The sequence below is a fragment of the Nanorana parkeri genome, unplaced genomic scaffold (genome assembly GCF_000935625.1).
Source record: "Nanorana parkeri isolate BGI_ZX_2015 unplaced genomic scaffold, ASM93562v1 scaffold864, whole genome shotgun sequence".
NCBI classification, from domain to species: Eukaryota; Metazoa; Chordata; class Amphibia; order Anura; family Dicroglossidae; genus Nanorana; species Nanorana parkeri.
Genome location: NW_017307132.1, coordinates 71,130 through 92,317, shown reverse-complemented (window position 1 = coordinate 92,317; position 21,188 = coordinate 71,130). Strand labels below are relative to the sequence as shown.

General features: G+C 41.4%; 1 protein-coding gene across 1 annotated transcript; it reads right to left on the bottom strand.

Annotated features, from left to right (window-relative positions):
* Positions 1-8,448: 8,448 nt before the first annotated feature.
* On the bottom strand, positions 8,449-19,795 carry PRR15L (proline rich 15 like). The gene is made up of 2 exons (XM_018565594.1): positions 19,445-19,795; positions 8,449-9,353 (listed from the first exon to the last, which is right to left on the bottom strand). The coding sequence occupies exon 2, from the start codon at positions 9,336-9,338 to the stop codon at positions 9,048-9,050; it is 291 nt and encodes a 96-aa protein (XP_018421096.1). The 5' UTR covers positions 9,339-9,353; positions 19,445-19,795; the 3' UTR covers positions 8,449-9,047.
* Between the last annotated feature and the right edge of the window lie 1,393 nt (positions 19,796-21,188).

Sequence of the window (21,188 nt, the reverse complement as noted above, 5' to 3'; positions counted from 1 at the left end):
TTCAGGTATTTATAGACAGCAGTGGGGATTCCTCCATTCACGCTGCTTAGCCGGCTGAGCAGGAGAAAACGAGCCATGTATGGCCGGCTTAAGTAAGTAAGATGGCACTTTAATTCTTCTGAGAGAACGAAGAACACAGAAATCTGATAAGTGGGACATGAATAAGTCAGTTGAACTATATACAGCTACAGAGTCACATCACAGCAGGCATGGGGGACTTGTGGCTAAACTTGCACTTGTGATACTATTACTGCAATGGTTTTTGGTTCTTTCTTTTATCTGCAGATCAAGAGTGTACATTGACCTGCATATAATGTCAGATTTCAAAAAATGTAAACTGCTTTTATCTAATCTGTAATCATTAAATATATCATTGTTTGTCCCTACAAACTATGACCTATGTATTATTTGTAGGCTAGGTGCACACCTGCACTACACCGCACGACACCCAGGACGTGGACCTTGCAGTCCAGCACAATGCAGGCAGCAATTGCCTGCGTGGAGCCATTGATTTCAATGGGGTGACATCCGCACAGCAATCGCAGAAAAAAGTTACACGTACCTTTTTTTTGCAATATACGTCGTGCGGATGTTTTAGCGCAATCCGCCCGGCGCGACTGGGGTGCCATTAGAAAATAATGGCACCCACTGCACGATTGGTTCACACTTTGGCGACTCCTGACAGAGCTGCAATCGTGCACGATGAGGCGCGCCTAGGTGTGAACCTAGCCTAAATGTATTGCTAAATCAATAGACCCCATATAGCTGAAAGTAAAAGTTGCTCTAGTTCAAAAGAATTATACATGTAGTTTAAGCTTGAGCCAGTGGTCCTATTAAGAAATGTATTCATCGGTTTAGGCGGGAGCTTAAGGTGCTTGAAGGACTTGAGGGAAGCTGTCCAAAGCTTGATTAATGCACACAAAATATGTTCTTCAATCTGAGGTTTACATGCCAAGATTAAAATAATGGCTATATGTGAGACTATACATCAGGGATGTTTTAAGACGGCTGGGATGAGCGGATATACAGTATTTGGACATTGGTGCAAAATACATATTCTGGTGCTTCAGGTAATACAAACATGATGTCACATTTTATAAATGTGCAGTAGGTTTGTCATTTACCGCGGTTTTTAGATCGATAACCAGGAAGGATGACATAAGTCAGGGCACAATGTACATGTTCGCCATGGTTGAGAAGGTCCAGCAAAAGAAAAAACAGTATAAAACATTAAACAAGGCTTCCACATCCCAGAGATGGTGCAGGGACAACTCATTGATGTAGGTGACAACGCTGATCTCTTACGGATCTAAACCCAAGAACAAAAAATGTAATATTACTAGTCATTAGATGCCGTGGCTGTATTAGTTTTCTTTTTTCATAATTTTTTTCCTTTTTATTTTCACTTGCTGATCCAGTAACACACTTAGGGTGCCAACGCTCACTCATAAAAAAGGGTTGGGTGTGTTTTATAGTCGGCAGCCAAGAGCTTGGCATAATACTGTTTGACATGTCAGTTACATGAACACTTGATTTCTGTATATTTGACCCCATGACTGTGCCCATTACATTTCCATCAACATACTTTTTATGAGATTTATTTACTGAAATACTGCCGTTGTTTGCAGCAAACATGTCTACTGATTGATCTGTATTCAGAATATTGTTCCAGAAGGTCTGGTCTTTGCCTATATGTTTAACCCTTTCGTTCACAAAGCCTGTTTTTGCATACGTTAAAATCCACATCTTAGGCCTGAGAATTACTTAAAACTCCAACAGAATATCATTTTTCTTGAAAACAGAGACCCTGTAAAATAAATTGGTGGCAGTTGGCATGATATTAACATGACTGTTTAACAAACCCAAAATGGCAGTGTCAAATACACAAGTTCGTTTTAGTGCACACAAACACCGTATATTACCATTTTTTGTAAAATAAGAAACAGGAGGTTGTGCTGAGTAAAGAGATACCCAACATGTACATCTTGAGGGCTTGTTCACACCATCTGCATTGGAAAAAATGCCCAGCGCAGCCTTGTCATGGACGGGGACAGTGGTGGGTGCTTAAAAAAGTATGGCATGCAGTAAATGTTTAAGCACACTGCAGTAAGACGCAGTACAGCCGCATCGCGTTGCGGTGAGCCCATAGAACGTAATGAAACGTCACTTGTGATGACATTTCAATAAAGCTCTAACAGAAAAAAACAAAACAGTGTGATGTGGCTTCATCGAGTGCATCGGCACACACACACCAGCAGTGAGTGGTTGAGCATGGCTGCTGATGTGAACAAGCGCTAAAAATTGTGTGCACCCATAAAACGGCAAAAAACTATGTTAGATGACTAGATTATTTTCTTTATAGTGGACTGATTGATTTCAGATCATTTTGGCAATCTTTGTAAATCCCTTGCCAGACTCCTAGGCATCCACAGCTTTCTTTCTGCGGGCCTTGGAGAGCTCTATTGATCTTGGCACAATAACACAACCAGGCTCTAGATGGCTGAGGTTTTAATAAGACCGGTTCTATCTGCATACTCTCGGAGGAGGATCTAATCATTGGTACCGTATCTGGAACACCCGATTCCAATTTCATGGATTTGAAGTGGTGTAGTTACTTTTTCCATATGACAAATCTACATTTTTGATTATTTAGATTATGAAAGTGAATACACCGTGACACTTTTATGTGTCATTTGTTCAAGTTTAGAACCTTTATCTGTAGGCACTATTTGAACCAAGATCTAATGTTTAACCAGATAACAAAATAAAATCCACACACCTTAATCCAGTGTAAAAATAACAATGTATAACGTGTGTAAATGCCATAATCACAAATCGGGCAATGTAATACAATCCTTAAAGAAGAGGTTTAAGGGAATGATATAAAAAATGTACACACAATATAAGATCTAAAATATAAACTCCAGACCTGAAGAAATATCTCTCCATGTAGAATAAATTGTTGTGACAACTTTGTCAACCCCCAAACTATCCCACAGCTAAAACAACTGCATATATGAAGGATCCAGAGCAGAGAAATCAATTACAAAGCAACAACCGCTGACAAAATAGCAGTCATGTTAGCATGAACAACATCAATATATATACAGTGATAAAAAGTCCAGGTATGCATACAAGAAAGACTTGCTCAGTATGTGATGAGTTCATATGGAGAATAGCATTGGATATATAGCACATGTGCTTGTAGGAATATTAAAAAAGGTGGCTTTCTAAAGAGTCATAAATTAAAATCATGGCGTGATGAATCAACGTGCAGTCTGCACGTTTACATTCCTTGCAAGTTAATGGCACCAATGGCTCAGATTACTTCCAATAAGGACTATTGTGAACTACTGGATTCATAGATTAACTTGGCCCTCATGGTCAATGGTAGATAATGGCTCCATATAAAATGCACATCAACAGAGAAGAGCACAGATGTCTGAGGCTTGACATAAAGCAGAATAATACAGCACAAGTGTCAGCAACAAGGCACAGATATAAGTGGACATCAAATAGATATGCACTAGATATAGACTTTCACAGAGTGCAGGTTAGGACTGACATGCTGTTGAGGTCAGACAATACAGCGTAGAGTAACGGCACTGATTTCCGGACAGCGTAGTATCCCCACAGGAGTCGTAACAGTGTAGTCTTGGAGCCGTGAGTCTCTTCAGTTAAACAACCTTTACTTACCTTTGGAGCTGCAATGCATTTGCATCAGCAGGAAGCTCTCATGCTATTTCTGGAGAATATGGTTACGGCAACTGCAAAGAATCTTTTGTGCTTCCATGATTGCCTATCCTACATGGACATGATATTACTGCATTACATTGCTGTCATTCATTCTAACATGTTTGGTGTTTCGTCTGTGGTTTTTGCTCGCAATTGATTTATCTGCTCAGGATCCTTGATATACTCAGCTGTTTTAGGTGTGGGGCAATCTAGGGAATGAAAAGCAGAAATCACCAGCACTCAATAAATATCATTGATTTCCATTTAATCGGACCAGTCGTCACAGACAAAACCAACCTTTCGGGGCCGCGCAGGGTCCCTTCATCGTCCCTTCATGTCGCCCTGATGAAGGGACCCTGTGTGGCCCCGAAAAGTTGGTTTTGTCTGTGACGACTGGTCCGATTAAATGGACATCAACGATATTTATTGAGTGCTGGTGATTTCTGCTGTTCACTGTTGATTTGCACGTAACCATCCGTGATTGTCACTGCAAGCACCACTATTACTGCTTGAGCCGGGAACGCTGCGAGGAGTGCAGAGGGACTCACCATCTCCTACGCAATCTAGGGAATGACAACATTGTCATAACATTTTATTCCACGCAAGGGGATATTTTTTCAGGTCAGGTGATTATATTTAAGATTTTGTATTGTGTGTTTTAATAAAGCGTCCCATATACCATTTTCCTGTTTCAGTCTTTCAAGATCTAATGGTTGCCTGTTTAAACAGTCAACAGTTTCCATGGGATGAATTTAATTTTTCTCAAGACTGTAAAAGTCAGTGTGAATACATGGAAAATGCATGGCAAATACATCCAAAACGGCCAGGTACACTAGCCCTTTGGAGGCTAAAACTGCAAAACGGTTCTTATACACAGTGTAAATATGTTTATTTCCCCCCCACCCCCCACCCCCTGGCACCAACAATGCAGTATACAAATGGGCTTAGCTCAGAATACTTACTAAGAATACTTTTGATTTTTTTACCCTCACCTTGCCGGCTGCTTCTGGCCTGCCCCACAGGTTCAGCCTCTCCTTGATGTGAAGTTACCTTTGTTCAGGTGGCTAAATGCTATTTTATAAGGGAAGCCTCCCCCATATCTTCAGAGTATGGGGTGCAGGAAATGGTCTCTCGGGGTCATTTCATATTCGTTTGCTTCCTCCATCATGGCGGCATGTTGAAGACAACTGCTTGGCCTCCTGGTCTTCTGACTCTGAAGAAACCATGACTTGGCTGCGTCATCAGGAACTATGGTTGTACTGGAATAATCACATGCATGGACACGATGACAAGTAGTATCCTAGGAGCTCCTTTGTCAGAACTGCATAATATGAGGACATGGTTGAGCACAACTGAACTATTGTATACTGGAGTGAATACATATTGCCCTTTGATCTCCTTGCATCCGACATAGAACATAGGGACACCTTTTCAAGTGGAACTAGACACACCAATTTGTTGGTCTCCTAAAACAGTTACATTCAAGGCATGCCACCTGTTATGGTTGCCAGTGTGCTTATTTTAGTTCTTAACAAAACTTTACAGCCCTCCAATGGCTGTTGTCAAAGCTGATCACATGTCCAGCCCATGGCTACTGCAATCTAAATAGAGACTAAGATGGCACCTTCTTTGGCTGTAAAGGATAAGACGTTGTAGTTCCACTTGAAATGGAAGATTGGTTATTCGTATATGCCAGTACATCATTAAAATTATTTATTTGCTTACTCCAGGAGACTCTGAGCTGTGAGCGAATAGACCATGGAAATATCATTTTTGCTTCAAGTCATAGCTCAGGTATACACTTTTCTTTTGACCACATCTTTGCAAATCAATACAACTGTCCCGACTCTATGAAATGCGGGATGCGGATATGTGTGTGTATACCCTGTATGTGTGTATAAGCACTAACAATACTTGCATATTGTGTGCTTCCAAAGCTTAGGGAGGCAGAGGACCATCTTTGGTAAGGCAATTATCTGAGCCAGAACCTTGTGGAGATATCTATTGCACGTAACGCACTCCACAGCATACAGGCAATGGAGAATTTGTGATGGGGATTCTTCCTGTCTTACGTGTGCAATGGCTGGGACCCCTGATTTTATACTATTATAAATGGTGGCTGGGTAAGATCATTTACAATCACTAACCTGGGTGGTGGCTGGGATGACAGAGGTGATGAGAGGGAATCATTTTATGGTTTACTGCTATTATTGTTCCTTATCTGCTGTTAAATGGTCACTGTCCTTGTATCCACGCTGTCAGAAGAGCACATGTATGCAATGGGGAGATGCCTATGTACTATGCTTCTTGAATTGTGAATGTGTATTCCTGACAAATATGCTGTATTCTTGTAATTCTTTCTGAAAATGTACATAAAAATGTACATGCAGAAAAAAATGCTGATTTGTTTTGCTTTGCCCACAGGAACCAAGTCTCATCGTGTTTAGGAAATGAGAATCATTCAAGTGGTTGCTAATGGGTATCATCACTACATTATCTTTACACTATTGTACCAAAATAAGGTACACAATCCACATCAAACAATAGATTAAATTGTATCAGATCCCGTACACTTGTCCCTCATGTCTAGAAGCAATACATTTCAGAATCAATTGGCTTTATAATTCCTTTAGTTCTCATGTGGAGATCTGTGTACAAACTAAACTATTTATGAAATTAAATTAAATTGAACTAAAAAAATGTTATAATGCTCTAGATTTTAGGTCCATCCTCCAATATACTCGTATTGCATTGGGGTGTTTTTGACAAATGTGGACAATACACTTTAAGGTAAAAATAATTAGCCATCAAGACCCAGTAGAGGCTGTATTCTACCATGGCCATGCAGCAATTAAATTGCCAGCATTCCATTAAATCTGGCGCCTGCACCCTCTGACCCCATTGGCTATGATTGGTTCCCGATGCCCTGCAAGTAATGGGGGTAGACAAAACCAATTCTAGCAGAACTTTAAGAGGGAAGTTCAGCACTTGAAGCTGTGCTGCATTACAGAATATTCGTAGCAAGCTGAAGGGAGGAACTAGAAAAATGATCACTTATCAGTGGGATTCTGCTCCTTTATTGCTCAAAACAGCATGCCGGTGGAAAGTCCTTCATCAGGTTGTACTGTTTAACTGCAACTGGATATCAAGTTTTGTGGTAGGGGTGCCTGGGTCACTAGATTAAAGCTGTAATTTATTTTGGTACGTAAGAAAACTCATACATTTATTTTTTTAGCTGTCTGCCTAAAGCTTAGGTTTAGGTGATTGTATTGTTGTTGCATCCTTCCTTCGATGGTATTGACCTTTTCTAGCATTTGTCCCTTGTTCAAGGTGGTACTGGGAGCTTAGTTGCAGCTGCTCTGATGCTATAGTGCCCTGTGGGATGTGTTACTTCCCCTCAGGACAAAGATTCTTTCAAAATGGTCACCTCAAGTCTTCTACTCATTAGAAATTAGTTACATAGTTACATAGTATTTGGGGTTGAATAAAGACATACGTCCATCAAGTCCAACCCATATAGGTCCACGCATCATCTCATTCTTAGGGATACTGGTATCCCTGGATATTACGGTCCCTCAAGAAATTGTCCAAACATTTCTTGAACAAATCTACACTCTTGGCTGAAATGACTGCCGATGGCAGTGAGTTCCAGACCTTAACCGCTCTTACTGTAAAGAACCCATTGTGCTGGAATTTTTTCTCCACCAACTTTAGGTGGTGGCCTCTAGAAATACATTGAGGGGAATTGATCAAATCTGGAGCAGCTGTGCATGGCAACCAATCAGCATTCACCTTTTAATTTTCAAACCTTACCTGAACAAACTAAAGACAGAAGCTGATTGGTTGCCGTAGGCTAGACAAACCAATTTATAGGTTTCCTAAAACAGTTACTTTCAAGGCATGCCAACTGTCATGGTTGCCAGTGTGCTTATTTCAGTTCTCAACCAAAATGTAAAGCCCTCCAATGGCTGGTGTCAAAGCTGATCACATGTGCAGCCCCATGGCTACTGCAATCTAAATAGAGACCAAGATGGCACCTTTGGCTGTAAAGGATAAGACGTTGTCGTTCCACTTCACCTTTTAACGTGGAATTATAAATTCCCCCCATTCTATTTTGGACTCCAGGTGCCATTTTGAGAAAGTCTGTGGCCGAATATGACACAGAAGGTTCATTTCACAAACCTGTAACAACAGGATGAGGAAACATATTTTTTTTTTAATGACAGTTATTTTCAGCTAAGGCCAATGAGATTTAAAAATGACCGTTGCATGACAAATAAAGATCCTTATCCTGGTGTTAAACCTTTGTGAATTGAGCCTAGTATACTCAATGATCAGACAAACAAAGAATGGAAAGTTTTACTTTAGAATAAAGCAAATTATCCATAAAGGACATTTCTCTAGTTCTTTTATGGATGCTCTTCACCTTCATTCCGCTCAGCACAAGCCTGAAATTCATCTTTTAAAGGTAACAAATATCTTAAGGAACCTGAATTGCAACTGAATTTGTATCAGAAACCAATCAAACTGATGTCTGAAGAAGGAAGAATGAAACAAGATGGAAGACACAGACATAACCCATGGACACATTTAGTATCTAGTGCAGCTTTCTGTTAAAAACATATATACATACACCTGATGGAACTAGGATCCTGTACGTGTTTAATTAGGTTGAGGACGAACAGCACATATATGTACTGTATATGTCCCAATTTAGATTGTTTTAAAGATGATCACATATACATTAATCCAATCATATACAGAATAAGTACCAATTATTGATGCAAACAGCTTGCAGTGGGCACATAATCCCACGTAGTTTTATATAGAAACATTTACAGTGAATAATGCCAGTACCTGTATAAAAATAATCCTTTGAAGGACACACACAATGTGCATTTTTAAGCATGTGTAGGTGGCACATGTTCTGATACATACACGTCACTTCACTTCCTGAGATTTTATTGGGCACCTCGTATTGGTGGATCCAAAGCACCTGTATATAAAAATACGTGCCAGAGAAGTACATGTCCAAGTATGTCAATTTATTTACACATGGTTGGTAAGGAACGCATGGTTGGTAAAGAACCTTACTCTTGAATGTGTCTGTAAACATAAGGTAGAGCCAGGTGGTTCTTTCACTCTTAGAGCCTTCATAACAGAATCAGTGGCAATGTTTAGGCTGGAGGCATTATACATTCCATAGGGCTGCGTAGTACAAAATGACCAGAGTACAATAAGAAGGGCCATTGTACACTGCTTCTATATTGTCTTTCACAGAATGTTGTCCAAGATCCAGCATTACAGCAGATTCATTGTCCTTGTGGTGGTTCAGGACACAGTCCAGGGGTCTCGTTCAGCGAAGGCCGAACTTTCTTCCGTTCTTTAAAGCGCCCAGAGTTGGACACCTTGACGTGCTTGCCCTTAGTGTTTTTATCTACTATCTTCTCCAGCCGTGCTGTATAGTTGCTGTCTTCTGGAGTCTCCTCTGGTCCTTTGTCCGTGCCTGCATGCTCTATGACTGATTCATAAACGGTCTTTGGGGTGGACTTCTTTTTTCTTAGAAAAGTCAGCTTCCACCAACTGTTAGAAGGGTCAGCCATGGAACTGGGCAACAGCTGGAAAGGAAAGGGTTGGGATTAATGGAAAAAAATTACCTACATTGCATAAAAGACTATGTTATGTATGATATATATCTATATATATATATATGTATGTGTGTATATATATCTATAGATATATAGATATGTATCTATATATCTATAGATATAGATCTATGTAGATCTATATCTATAGATATATAATGTAACTGTTTTAAACAATGTAAATGTATAGTCCTAGATTGACTGCAGTGGAAGATAGTTTTCCAGCAAGCACATTGAGAGGAATTTATCAAAGCTGGAGCAGACAGAATCTGGAGCAGGTGCTCAATCAGCTTATCTCTTCAATTTGTTCAGCTAAACTTTGAAAATAAAAGATAGAAGCTGATTGGTTGCTATGGGCAACTGCTCTAAATTCTATCTGTTCCATTTTTTGATAAATTCCCCCCATCATGTTCTTGGATAAGATACCAACCTCTATGCTTGTGTTACTTTCTTATTTCACCAAAGGACTGATGAGGCTGGAAGATATGTGGCTGACGCATTATAGACAAGAGGCTACATTTCCCAGTTTTTGCAATTTGGCTGCCTTTTTTTTATAACCATTTTATGACAGTGACAGCTCAAGTAGAGCTTGACAGATGGTGACTGGAGAAATTGCAGGAGGTAATTTATTCTTTATTTACTTTTAACTGGTGACCTTGTTACTGCTGGTATGTAGCTAAGAATTTGTTTTTACGCATACCTCCCAACTGTCCCTCATTTGGCTGGGACTCTCTTATTGACCTAATTTCAAAGTTCCTCTTTCCTCCTCATTTGTCTCTCTTTTTGGACAAGTATGTAGACCTCCATAATAAATGTCATACTTAAAGTGACATTAAACCCTCCCTTTTGTTCCCCAATTCTAATGCTGTTATAAGGACTTACCTGAAGTGATGCCTCTTGATCCGATCATCATCTTCCTTCCAGTAGTTTTCAGCAGTTCTTCCAGCGCTGGTGCCGGTCTCTGATCCAGTGCAGACTGCAGTATTTTCCTGTCCCACGGTGTCTGTCCGGCATGCACAGTCACGGCTGCGTGCATTGACTCTCATTATGTCTCTCCTCTTCTCCCCGCCGGCAATTTCCACTGAGCATGCGCTCGCACTCATCCTCCTGCACGGCCGCTCAAGAAGCTACAGTTCTACAGCCGGGATCGAGCGGCGGAGACATGGGTAAGTATTTACCTATTTGGTAACTTTTTTATTTTTTATGTTTCTGCATATATCTCCTGCTTGCTAGCAGAAGGTATATGCAAAAAAAAGTGACTTTAAAGAAGAACTATGGGGTTAAGGCTTTTCCCCATAGTTCTGCTTAGGGTAACGGGTGGACACAAACTAGCGTCCTCCCGTCACCCTAGGGTCAGTATACCGCGAGCTGTAGCTTGCGGTATACTGAGACGCCGCAGTATACTGCAAGCTGCTGCTCGTGGAATACTAAGACGCCGCAGCTGAAGCGGATCCCGAGAATTATGCCGGGATCCGCCCAGCTGCGTGATTGACAGCTGGCTCCGCTTATCTAGAGGCAGAGCCAGCTGTACCCGCCCCCTCCCCATTCCGCAAGTCAGCGCTGGCGGACCGGAGCAGGGAGGGGGGAATCCAGCCCCTCCCCTGTCACGACAGAGAGCAGTGACAGGATCGAGAGGTGAGCGAACGCCGGTATGTGTAGCTCACCTCCCGATCTACTGAGCCGACCTGTGACAGTCTCATTGTCACAGGTCGGCTAGAACTATGAGGTGAGTGAAAAGCACTCACCTCATAGTTCTCCTTTAATACTACTTTAACTATTACAAGTGTTGCATTAAACTACACTTTTCACAAATACCTTTTTATTATCACATTATTGTTTTTAAAAGCCAGTATAATGGAACAATACTGAGGGGAAAAAAGCACTTGTGGGTTTAGTTATTAATTCCTCATGGTTTATGTAATTTGAAATATGGTGGTGGGGGTTTCCTTTGTCTGCACACATTGTGCTACAGGTTGTCCCTCTTTCCCACCTCAGAAAATTGGGATGTGTATTCTTGCTTTTCTGTCTGTTGAGCTGGTGACCAAAAGATCAACTCGGAGTATCTGTTGGTACCCAGAGAGACAGAGAAGAGGAGACAAACAACTCATGTCTGCAGTTATCTTTTAAATCTTTGGGGATTCCGCAAATCTGTATTTACTGCATGGACTCAAGGCTGGCCTTAGGTTTTGTGAAAATCTTTAGCATATTGCCTTCCTTTCCCCTGCCAGTGGCAAAACCTGAATTTTACTCAAATTCACCTCAACAATCACCACTATTTTTATACGAACTGCATGCATACCAAATAACATGGAAAAGTAACACTAAGGGGTCTATTTATAATTCACAGAGCCATTCACCTTGCGAATCTCTGTGAACATTTGTTCTGTGCAATGTAATCTAATACCACATTATGGCTGGTAGATGAAGCTGAGGAGCATAGAAAATAAGGATTTATTCCCTATGCTCCTCAGCTCGATCTACTTACCATAATAAATCACATTACAATGAACCTGAAAAGAAACTATACTCTTTGTTTTTGCTTCTATTCATTTAGAAAGAATGTTCACAGAGATACACAGAGCGGATGTCTCTACGAATTGTTTTAAAAAAAAAAAAAGACCCCTTATTATGCATTACTTCTAACAGAGATCCCAGTATACCCCTGACAATGCCTTTATCTGTTTTTGTCTTAGAATAGAGACATCTTTGCTCAGCATCCATTTCCTGGTTTTAAATGGTGGCTAAGAGATCTCAAAATTATGTAAATCCTGGTGCTTGTGCAGAGGATACATACTAAAGTCCTCCTGTGACCCCAAACTCAGCATATAGTGGGCTATTGCCCGCTATATGCTGACAGAGCAGCGCTGCATCGGGATCCCCCCCCCCCACACCCACTGCCTGATTGACAGCTGGCTCTGCCTCTTTGCCCGCCCCTTCCCTGTCTGTCCCCCCAGTCAGCGCTGGTGGAACAGAGAGGAACCCCTGCAGGTCACCACTCTCCGCAGGGAGAAAATCGGGAACTGATTGATCAGCGATATGTGATTGCTTAGGTCTCGATCAATAAAGACGACGTGTCACGGCTTCAGTGTCACACATGGGCCTTAATTATGGAGATGAGTGCATTTCACTCTCCCCATAGTTCTCTTTTAACTTTGGTGATTGGACAACATATGCATTATAATAATCACACGCAATCATAAGTTTAATTGCAGAGCTGGATATTTTTTGGGTGCCCCCATCCTATTCGTATATATGTGATTGCTGTATTGTGACAGGAAAAACCTGGATCTGATGTCACAGTGCATGATCTGACAATACAAAGCATAAAGAAGAACTCCAGGCAAGCACATAAGTGCACTGTTAAATAGATAAATACAGGAACTTTTTTTATCTGCTCAAAGATTTGTAATTCTTTGCAGTCAGTCCTGCCAGATAGCACAGCCAGACCTTCATCTTTCACATCAGCAACACAGCTTGATTAACCCTCTCCTCCTGTCAACATGCACCCTGTCAGCACATCTGCATGTATTTTTTCAATTCAGGCTGTGTATTTTTTGTTGTTAAATGTGTGTCTAACACTTCATTATGTCCTACCTCAAGTCATCGGAACTTTTGCTCCCCCTTTCCTCATTTGAACAAATTTGACTGCGGCATCCGAACTTCCAAGACCTGATTTCCTACTTATACTCACTCTGAAGGAAGCTGACTTGGGTCAGATTTGGGATACAGCTACATTTTGTTCATTGACTGTAGCGGTGCCTGGACCAAGCTCAAAGTATTGGCTTCCTGGTATTTGGTGCCTCATCTGATTGACAAATTTGTAACTAGCTATTCACCCTCCTATTTCAGAGGATGCTCTGAGGAGGAAACACACTTGCATGTAACGTAGTCCTGATCTGTGGTACGGGGGTTTTGGGTGACCATATTCCAAATGATCTCTGATCTGTTGGGCTATCTTCTATCCCCGACCCAACTACCAACCCACCCTTTTGAACTAACACCCTCCAAACATCTCCCAGTTTAAACTACAGCTGTGTGTGCTTATGGCTGCCAAGCAGACGATTGGAAAGGCCTAGCATACCCCTAAGTTGAGTGTGCTTGAAACTAGGAATCAGATAACTCTGAAACTATGATGCATGACAGGATAGAAGCCACTGTACTAGACTGGGTTGCTAAATATTCTAAAGTGTCCTACCCTTGGATTGACAAATACCTGGCTTTGACTACTTCCTTATGGAACCTTAAGTAGGTTCTCTCCTGTTAGAGTTTTGAGTGAACTGCGGTTGCTTGCGCCTGTAAACCTGACTTAGCTATGTGACCTCTGTGATCCCTCACCTTCTTCCTTTCCTTTCCTCCTTTATACCCCTATGTTTTCTTTTCTTCATTATTCATGCTGGATATCTCTCTTTGGATGGACTCCGCACCAGGGAATGCATATCCTAAGGCAGCCGTTCTCAACCTGTGTGTCGCGACGATTTGCCAGGGGTCGCCTAAAGACATCCCAACTCTCCCGGACGCTCCAGGAGTCTCTCGATATTAGATAGCGGCTCCCGGCCGCCAGGGAGAAAAACACTTTCTCTCGATCGAGCAGAGTAAACCTTTCCCTGCTCTGGGTTTTTTTTTTTCTGACATCGGAGCTGCCGACCGCCGTCAGAAAAAAAAAAGAAACAGCGTGGGAATGCATAGCTAGATTCCTATTTCACTTTGCAATAGCCAATAGCAAACTAGCTATTGCACCCGCCCACTGCTGCTGTCAATCAGCAGTGGGGGACCTGAAGTTCTCCATCAGGTCTTCTTCTAGTGATTGACAGCAGCAGAGGGCGGGTGCAATAGCCAGCTTGCTATTGGATATTGCAAATTGAAATAGCCAATAGGAATCTAGCTTTGCATTCCTATGCTGATTTTATGTTTCTTTTTCTGACTGACGGCGGCCGGTGGCTCCGATGACAGAAAAAAAAACCAGAGCAGGGAAAGGTTAGAACGCCGGGAGCCGATATCTAATAGCTATCTAAGGGTAGCAAAATTACATCGATGAAGGAGCAACGAAAATAATTTTACTGTTATTTGGTCGCCACAACTTGGCCAATTTTATCAAAGGGTCGCGGCACTAGAAAGGTTGAGAACCGCTGTCCTGAGAGGTCCCTGTACCCCTATTCCTGTCTAGCTGTCAAGGTCACTAGTATATGATCGCTAGAGTGGTGTTAATGTTTTCTATCCGCATCTGACTATCAATGTTCATTGTTCAATTTTTACAACTATATTTGTTTCTACTGGACATAAATACTCCATTACTTTATTTTTGTAGCCAATATACAGTAATATTGTTCGGTATCCAAGTAATGTATACACAGTTTGGTAGGTTTTGTTCCTTTAATTGCATGTACCAATAAAAACATAGACCAAGACACGGCAGTCAGAGAGGACAGATGTAAATGGTCCAGCCAAGCTTACTATAGGATTTGCTGAAACCCTGTTTGTTTTGCCACTACAGCTTCATACCTGAATGCAAAATGACTTAGATATGTAAATATACCAGTAGGTTGTATCTACATGGGCCCATAGCTCTGTTTTATTCCGAATTATTCAAAACAACTACCTATATACCTGTATGTGGTTTAAGTTGCTTTAGGTTGCACTGTAGCCATAGTAGATGCTTCTGGATTTTAAACACTTTGATTATCAAACTAGAATACTATCACTAGATGAATTACAAAATTATATGGAATTCAGTGATGACAGGAACCCAATAACCAAATTTGTATACATTACAGACAAAAATGTGTTTCCTATGATTACTTTTGTTTGAAGGAAACAACACATGTTACACCTCTGCAGGTTTGATTTTAAATTCCTAACATAATGACTACATTTGTAAATGTGTATTCTATACGTATTGCACAATCAACCCAGCAACATAACAATCCATTTAGACTAATAGCGACCGCAGCAGTGACTAGTGACTCTACCAAGACCTCCAATAGTGTTTTGGGCAACCTGTAACCTTCCATTGGTTGAGAAGCTAACAGTCCAGGTAAGCCAGTGGCTGTCAGTACATGTTAGAGCTTGCTGTGGCTCCTCAACAGTTGGATAGCTAAATATGCCATAAAAATAAAGCTTAAAATATGATTACCCTGAATGTGGATAGATCTGGGTTTTTTAAAGTGAGCTTAAAAGTTTGCAAGGACATGGAAGCTCACTGTATATGATAGCACTCTCTACCACAGAACTTGTACTACAGCTTAATATACATGTTTTAAAAATTGTGTTTACTGGGATACTATCTGACCATCAAGGGATCTTGATTCCTGAAAGACACGTCAGCCTTTTTAATGAAAATGGCAAACAGAAATATGCAAAGTATCATGATAGCAGCAAACGAGAAATCATCCTTCATTGTTCTGACTGCCCCAGTGTAATTAAATGTCAATTAAGATTGATTTCAATAGAATACTGTACAGAATTTGTGATGGATGATTAATAATAACCCTACATTGCCTTATATAATAAATTCACGGGGAACTTCTATCACAAATCTCTTGGGCCTTTTAGAAGATGAAAACATGGCACCTGGCAGTCAAAAATTCATAACTTAGGTAGAATAATTTTTTAGAGAACTTTGGTGTTCCTAGATTACCTGTTGTAATTTTCTATATCTCAAATACCATTCAGTCTTTATAATTATGATATATTAAAAATTCACATAAGTGTGTAGAATGTTTTGCATACAGCAGGAATCTCTTCAGTGAATGCATTGGCTAGTACCATCCTCTCAGGTATTTTACATTAAGTCACCTGAAAGGACCACCAAGGCATATGGGGGTCTCAGGGTTTTGGTGTTTTTCAGTGTAACTCATTCATAGCTTAGAACAGAGTTTCTCAACCTTCTTTCCGTCTTGGACCCCTTTACCAGTATGCAAAATCCTGAGGCACACAAGTCTAAAATTTAAAAAAAGTAAATGTAAAAGAATGATGTGTGGTTCTCCCAAGTCTATATCAGACCCTTATGTTAGATTAAGGGTTTGGTATGGATTTTACCAGGGGACTCCACACACAAAAAATTATGTAGAGTCTCCCCTTCATATCAGAGTCCCCACTTCACAACAGGAACGCTCCCTTCACATGGCTGGCTCACCTGCGCCATGGAAATACATTATACTGTAGATATGGGCAGAGGCATGCTAGGAGAAGGCACAGTTGTGGCTGGAGCCTCTCCTGTCTGCACATCACCAAGCATTTGTCTGCATTGTGATGGACCAATTGTCAAACTGACAGCTTAGTCCTGCAGATTAAACAGGGAAACAGGCTCTCCCAAGTAATCAGATAGCTCCACTGTCTGTTTTTGACAGCTGGCCCAGCTGTGTATGAGAAGCGCTGACACTGATCCTGATACGCAGAGCACAGAGAAGGGCTGTCAAAAGAGACAGCAGAGCTCTGCTGATTACACAGGGGAGTGCTGACCTCTGAGTGTTATCCCACATTTTGGTTTGCCATCAGAACAGGAATAGATGTAAGATGTGCAGAACACCAGGGAATTCCCTCACTTTGGAGGGATTTCCTCTCACTTCCTGTTGTGGCTATCGGACAGGAAGCGAAGGGAAACCTCCTCAATGGGACACAGATGGCAAAAATAGCTGACAGGGGTTATAAGCCTCCCGTCCTCCATCCAAAACTAAAAAATGTTTTGGCTTCAGTTCTACTTTAAGTGTACAAAGAAAAAAAGAGCAAAAAGTTAAGGTCTTGATCCATGTGCCTTAGCTGCTTTGAGCAGCTATTCTGTGAATGGTTATTACAGCTGTTCCCTGGAGTTTCTGCTAAAATGTAAACAAAAACTGATACAAAGTTACATGGCTGTTACATGAATTAACAGATAACTCTTTTGGGTTTTGGGAGGACATATACTAACCTCCTCCCGTGACCCAAAGCTCAGTATATCGCGGGCTATTGCCCACGATATACTGAGAGTGCTGCAGCCAGGACGGATCCCAACAATACTGTCGAGATCCACCCAGCTGTGTGAGTGACAGCTGGCTCTGCCTATCTAGAGGTAGAGGCAGCTGTGCCCGCCCCATCCCCGTCCATTTCACCACTCAGCGCTGGAGGATCGGAGAAGGAGGGGGGGATACCTGCTGGGAGAGCTGTGACTGACAGTCACTGTTCTCTGCAGGGAGATGATCAGAAAGTGAGCAAGCAATGGTATGTGTTCGCTCACTTCCTGATCAATAGAGCCGATGTGTGACAGCTTCTTTGTCACATGTCGGCTCTATGAGCATGAGTGGAAATTACTCACCTCATAGTTCTCCTTTTAACTGCAATCTATCTGTGTTTTTTTTAAACAGGAATTGCTGAAGAACCCCAATGCAGATAATAGATTTATAGATTTGTTGTTAAATAAAAACCTAAAAAGAGTTTATTTTAAATCTACTGGGTAACAAATAGTTAGGTGGAATGTATGCTACTTCTTGAATCACCAACTCATCTGTAGAATGTACATTTTTATTAGTGCGGGAAAGTATTTTTATCACTATACTTCCAGCGCTCCAAAGGTAAACTTGTGGCGCTCCTACACAGGCGCCACACTGTTGTTCCTCTGCCTCTCCTCTCTAATAATTTCCTGGAGTCCTTCCTTAAATTACTATTTTTCTATTTAAGCTTTCATTAACCCATTGTTACATGTAATTAACCCTAAATAAATATTTCTTCTCCCTTCTCTCCTTAATTTTTCCCCAATATTTAAAACATTTATTTATTGCTGGTATGAACTTTCTTTTCGGTCATTTTATTTTTTGTAGCCTTATTTTTTTTTAAATCGCATAAAAACATTGAAACAAAACACCTTTATTTTGTTTCCAAATAAGATTGCCATGCTTTGTGTTTTATTAAACAAGCATTCAATAAAGAAATATTATTTTGTTGTCAAAATAGACAGGACAAATGTAAAGCAGAATTCCAGGTTCAAGTTTTTCTTAACCCTTGCAGTGGGGCTAAGTGCTCATTTTTGTCTAGGTTCAAAAATAACAAACTTACTGTATACTCACCTGATCCCCGGGCTTGCTCTTAGATTGGTCCTCTCCACCTTGCTCCCCTTCGCTGCAGCGGTCTAAGGTCCCGTGAGTCAACACAATCTATACACTGTATACTGGACGAGAGGACACCGAGGGTTATATAATCGCTGCAGCCAAGGAGGAGAGAGGCAGTTTACCGGTCTTAAAACAAGCCGGCTCTGAGGATCAGATGAGCATAACTTTGTTATTTTTGAACCTAGACAAAAACAAGCATTAAGCCCTACTGCAAGGGTTAATAGTTTTTTTGTCTCCTGGAGTACTACTTTAAAATATAACTAGCAGTTGATAGCTATAGCAGCACTTGTTATTTTAAACATTACTGGTCAAACTGGGAAAAAGAGTCATTTCTGTAACCTGTGTTGGCCGTGCACGCTACATTCAGATGTGCAGGCTCCATCCTTCTCAGCTGAGGGGAGGTGGAAGTAGAGGTGGGGAGTACTTTGGCATCCCCACTGTGAGATCCTGTTAAGGTGGCCATACACCTTGCGATCATCGGACGAAACTTTTCGTACGATGATCGAATCGCCGTACGATTGTCGTATGGCGGCCCCATCCTGCCCCAAATATCGCAAGGTTCAATCGTAAGGTGTATGGGCACCTTAAGAGACACTTTAATAAACGAGGCCCACGCTGATATACATCTTAATTACAACCCAGTAATACACACCAGCAGATCCACCGGTTTATTATTGTAGACGAGCTACAACTCCAGTGGCCTCATGCCAGCTATCAGTCATGATAATACTTCCACAACAGGACACCTGCTGTAATACACAGCACCTGCATTATTCAAATGGGAATAAGAGACTTTGTTTAGAGAAGCTACAAGCCAGATGTAGAACAGATGCAATCTATAGGACGAAAAAAAAATGCTAAAACAAATGCATAAGAATAATGGAATCATGAGAAAGTTATTGTTTGAAAATCCCCAGCCTGACGCCTGTGCTAAGATATGGGAGAGGGCACTGAACTGAGACGGAATATGGACATTTTGAGACTTACCTGTTTCTCAGTGTTGTGTTGCCCTAGAACCAAGCTTTGTGACTATATGTCTTCCAGCAGGGTCTTCGATCCACCTGCGGTATGGCGTGCCGGTTGCTTCTCAAGAACAGATGTATAAATACTGATGTCAACACAACTTTTCAACTTCCAGAATTATTAAGGTCAGACCTCTTTCTCCTTCAGCAAGCAAGTTTTGGTTTCAACCAGGTGTGAAGATCTTCTGTAGGTTCAGATCTGTCAGTGTCCCTCTCAGAAAAGCCTCAAGGTACAATGGTGTCTATATGGTTCTCTCAGGTAGGCTGGTACAGGTGTCTCTGTTTCTCTCCGTCTCGGTGAAGGTTAAACCTGACCCTCCCAGCTCAACAAACAGGAGAGAACAGGAACTGAAACATGAATATTTATGGGGAGGACACACCTGTCACATTGTAACAGAGTTCAGCAGGTGAGTGTCACAGGAGTGTGCAACAATAGAAATCAGGACTGTTTCTCTGCACAACCTACATGTGTACTGTATATAAAGGTGAAAGTCAAGATCCTATAGGTTTGGTTTATTTTTTCTTGAATGTTAAGGCAGTAGGGTTACAGCGTGCGGTCTAAACAGGAAGATGGCAGCGGTCCAGCTGTTCAGTAACCAGACGTCCCAGTATTTAGTGTTAGCTACCTGCTGGAAATGCATTCTGCCAGTTATAATACCCCAACAGCTGGAGGGTAATACATTTTTCCACTATGGGCCATCACACACTGGCTGGAGCAAAAGGTAAAGGCAAAGTCCACCTTTTACAAAAGAAATTATACATGCACACTTCTTCATAAAAGAAAAAATGTGCATTTAATATTTTTTTGCATTGCAGCCCCAATCAGTGGATCGTGGGTGCAATGTTCTGGCTCCTGCAGACTCTTCCTCCTGTCCATGTTCGTACCACGGTACAGACATTCAGCAAGTGTCAATGTGTCTACAAGTGAGGTGACGTCACTTGTATTGCATTAAAGTCCCTCCGCTGCGGTGGCTAATGGGACTTGTGGTTTCACCATTCACCGGTCTTGTCAAAGGATCGGCCATATTTCATGTTACATCCTAAAAATGGGTGTAACATAAAACATGGTCAGAAAGGTAAACTTAACCTTTAGACGTACCTACACCCATACAAATAATATATTTTTATCCGCCTCCACATTCCTTCATCTTACACAATTGCAGATTTTCTTTTTTTTTTAACAGTAAATACCCTAAAATGTAATTGCCCAGGCAAGGATGATGTATCCGGAATGTCTAAGTCACACATCCCAGGAGGCAGCCTGAGATATGTCGCTCATGCGCATATGCTCCATGGGTGCCTTGCGGGTCTCTGGCAGAGATTGGTGGTGTGTGTGCGCATTTGCAGATATGCCACCGGTCTCTGCCAAATCTCACAGACTGTTAGCACACAGCATAATGAAGGCTATATGAATGTTATTGTAATCCTTTTTTTATATATATACAACAATTTTCCAGTGTGAGAATTTGTTATTTTCTTAGCCATTTTCTTGGCTTATTTATTTTTTCTCATATATACACATACATTTTTTAAATATTTCTATCCAGAGACGTCCCTATAATGAGGCATCCCATTGTGTCACATGGTGAGGTGTGGCTGCCGCCCCCTTTCCGGGCAGAGTGCCCGGGTTGCTAAGGGTTCCCACCCAGCACCTGGCACACCAGTGATGTCAGTGAGCTGGATAGGACTCTGTGCACCCAACCCCCCCC

Excerpts from the sequence above, each read along its gene's own strand:
- PRR15L (XM_018565594.1), bottom strand. The coding sequence starts at position 9,338 with ATGGCTGACCCTTCTAACAGTTGGTGGAAGCTGACTTTTCTAAGAAAA.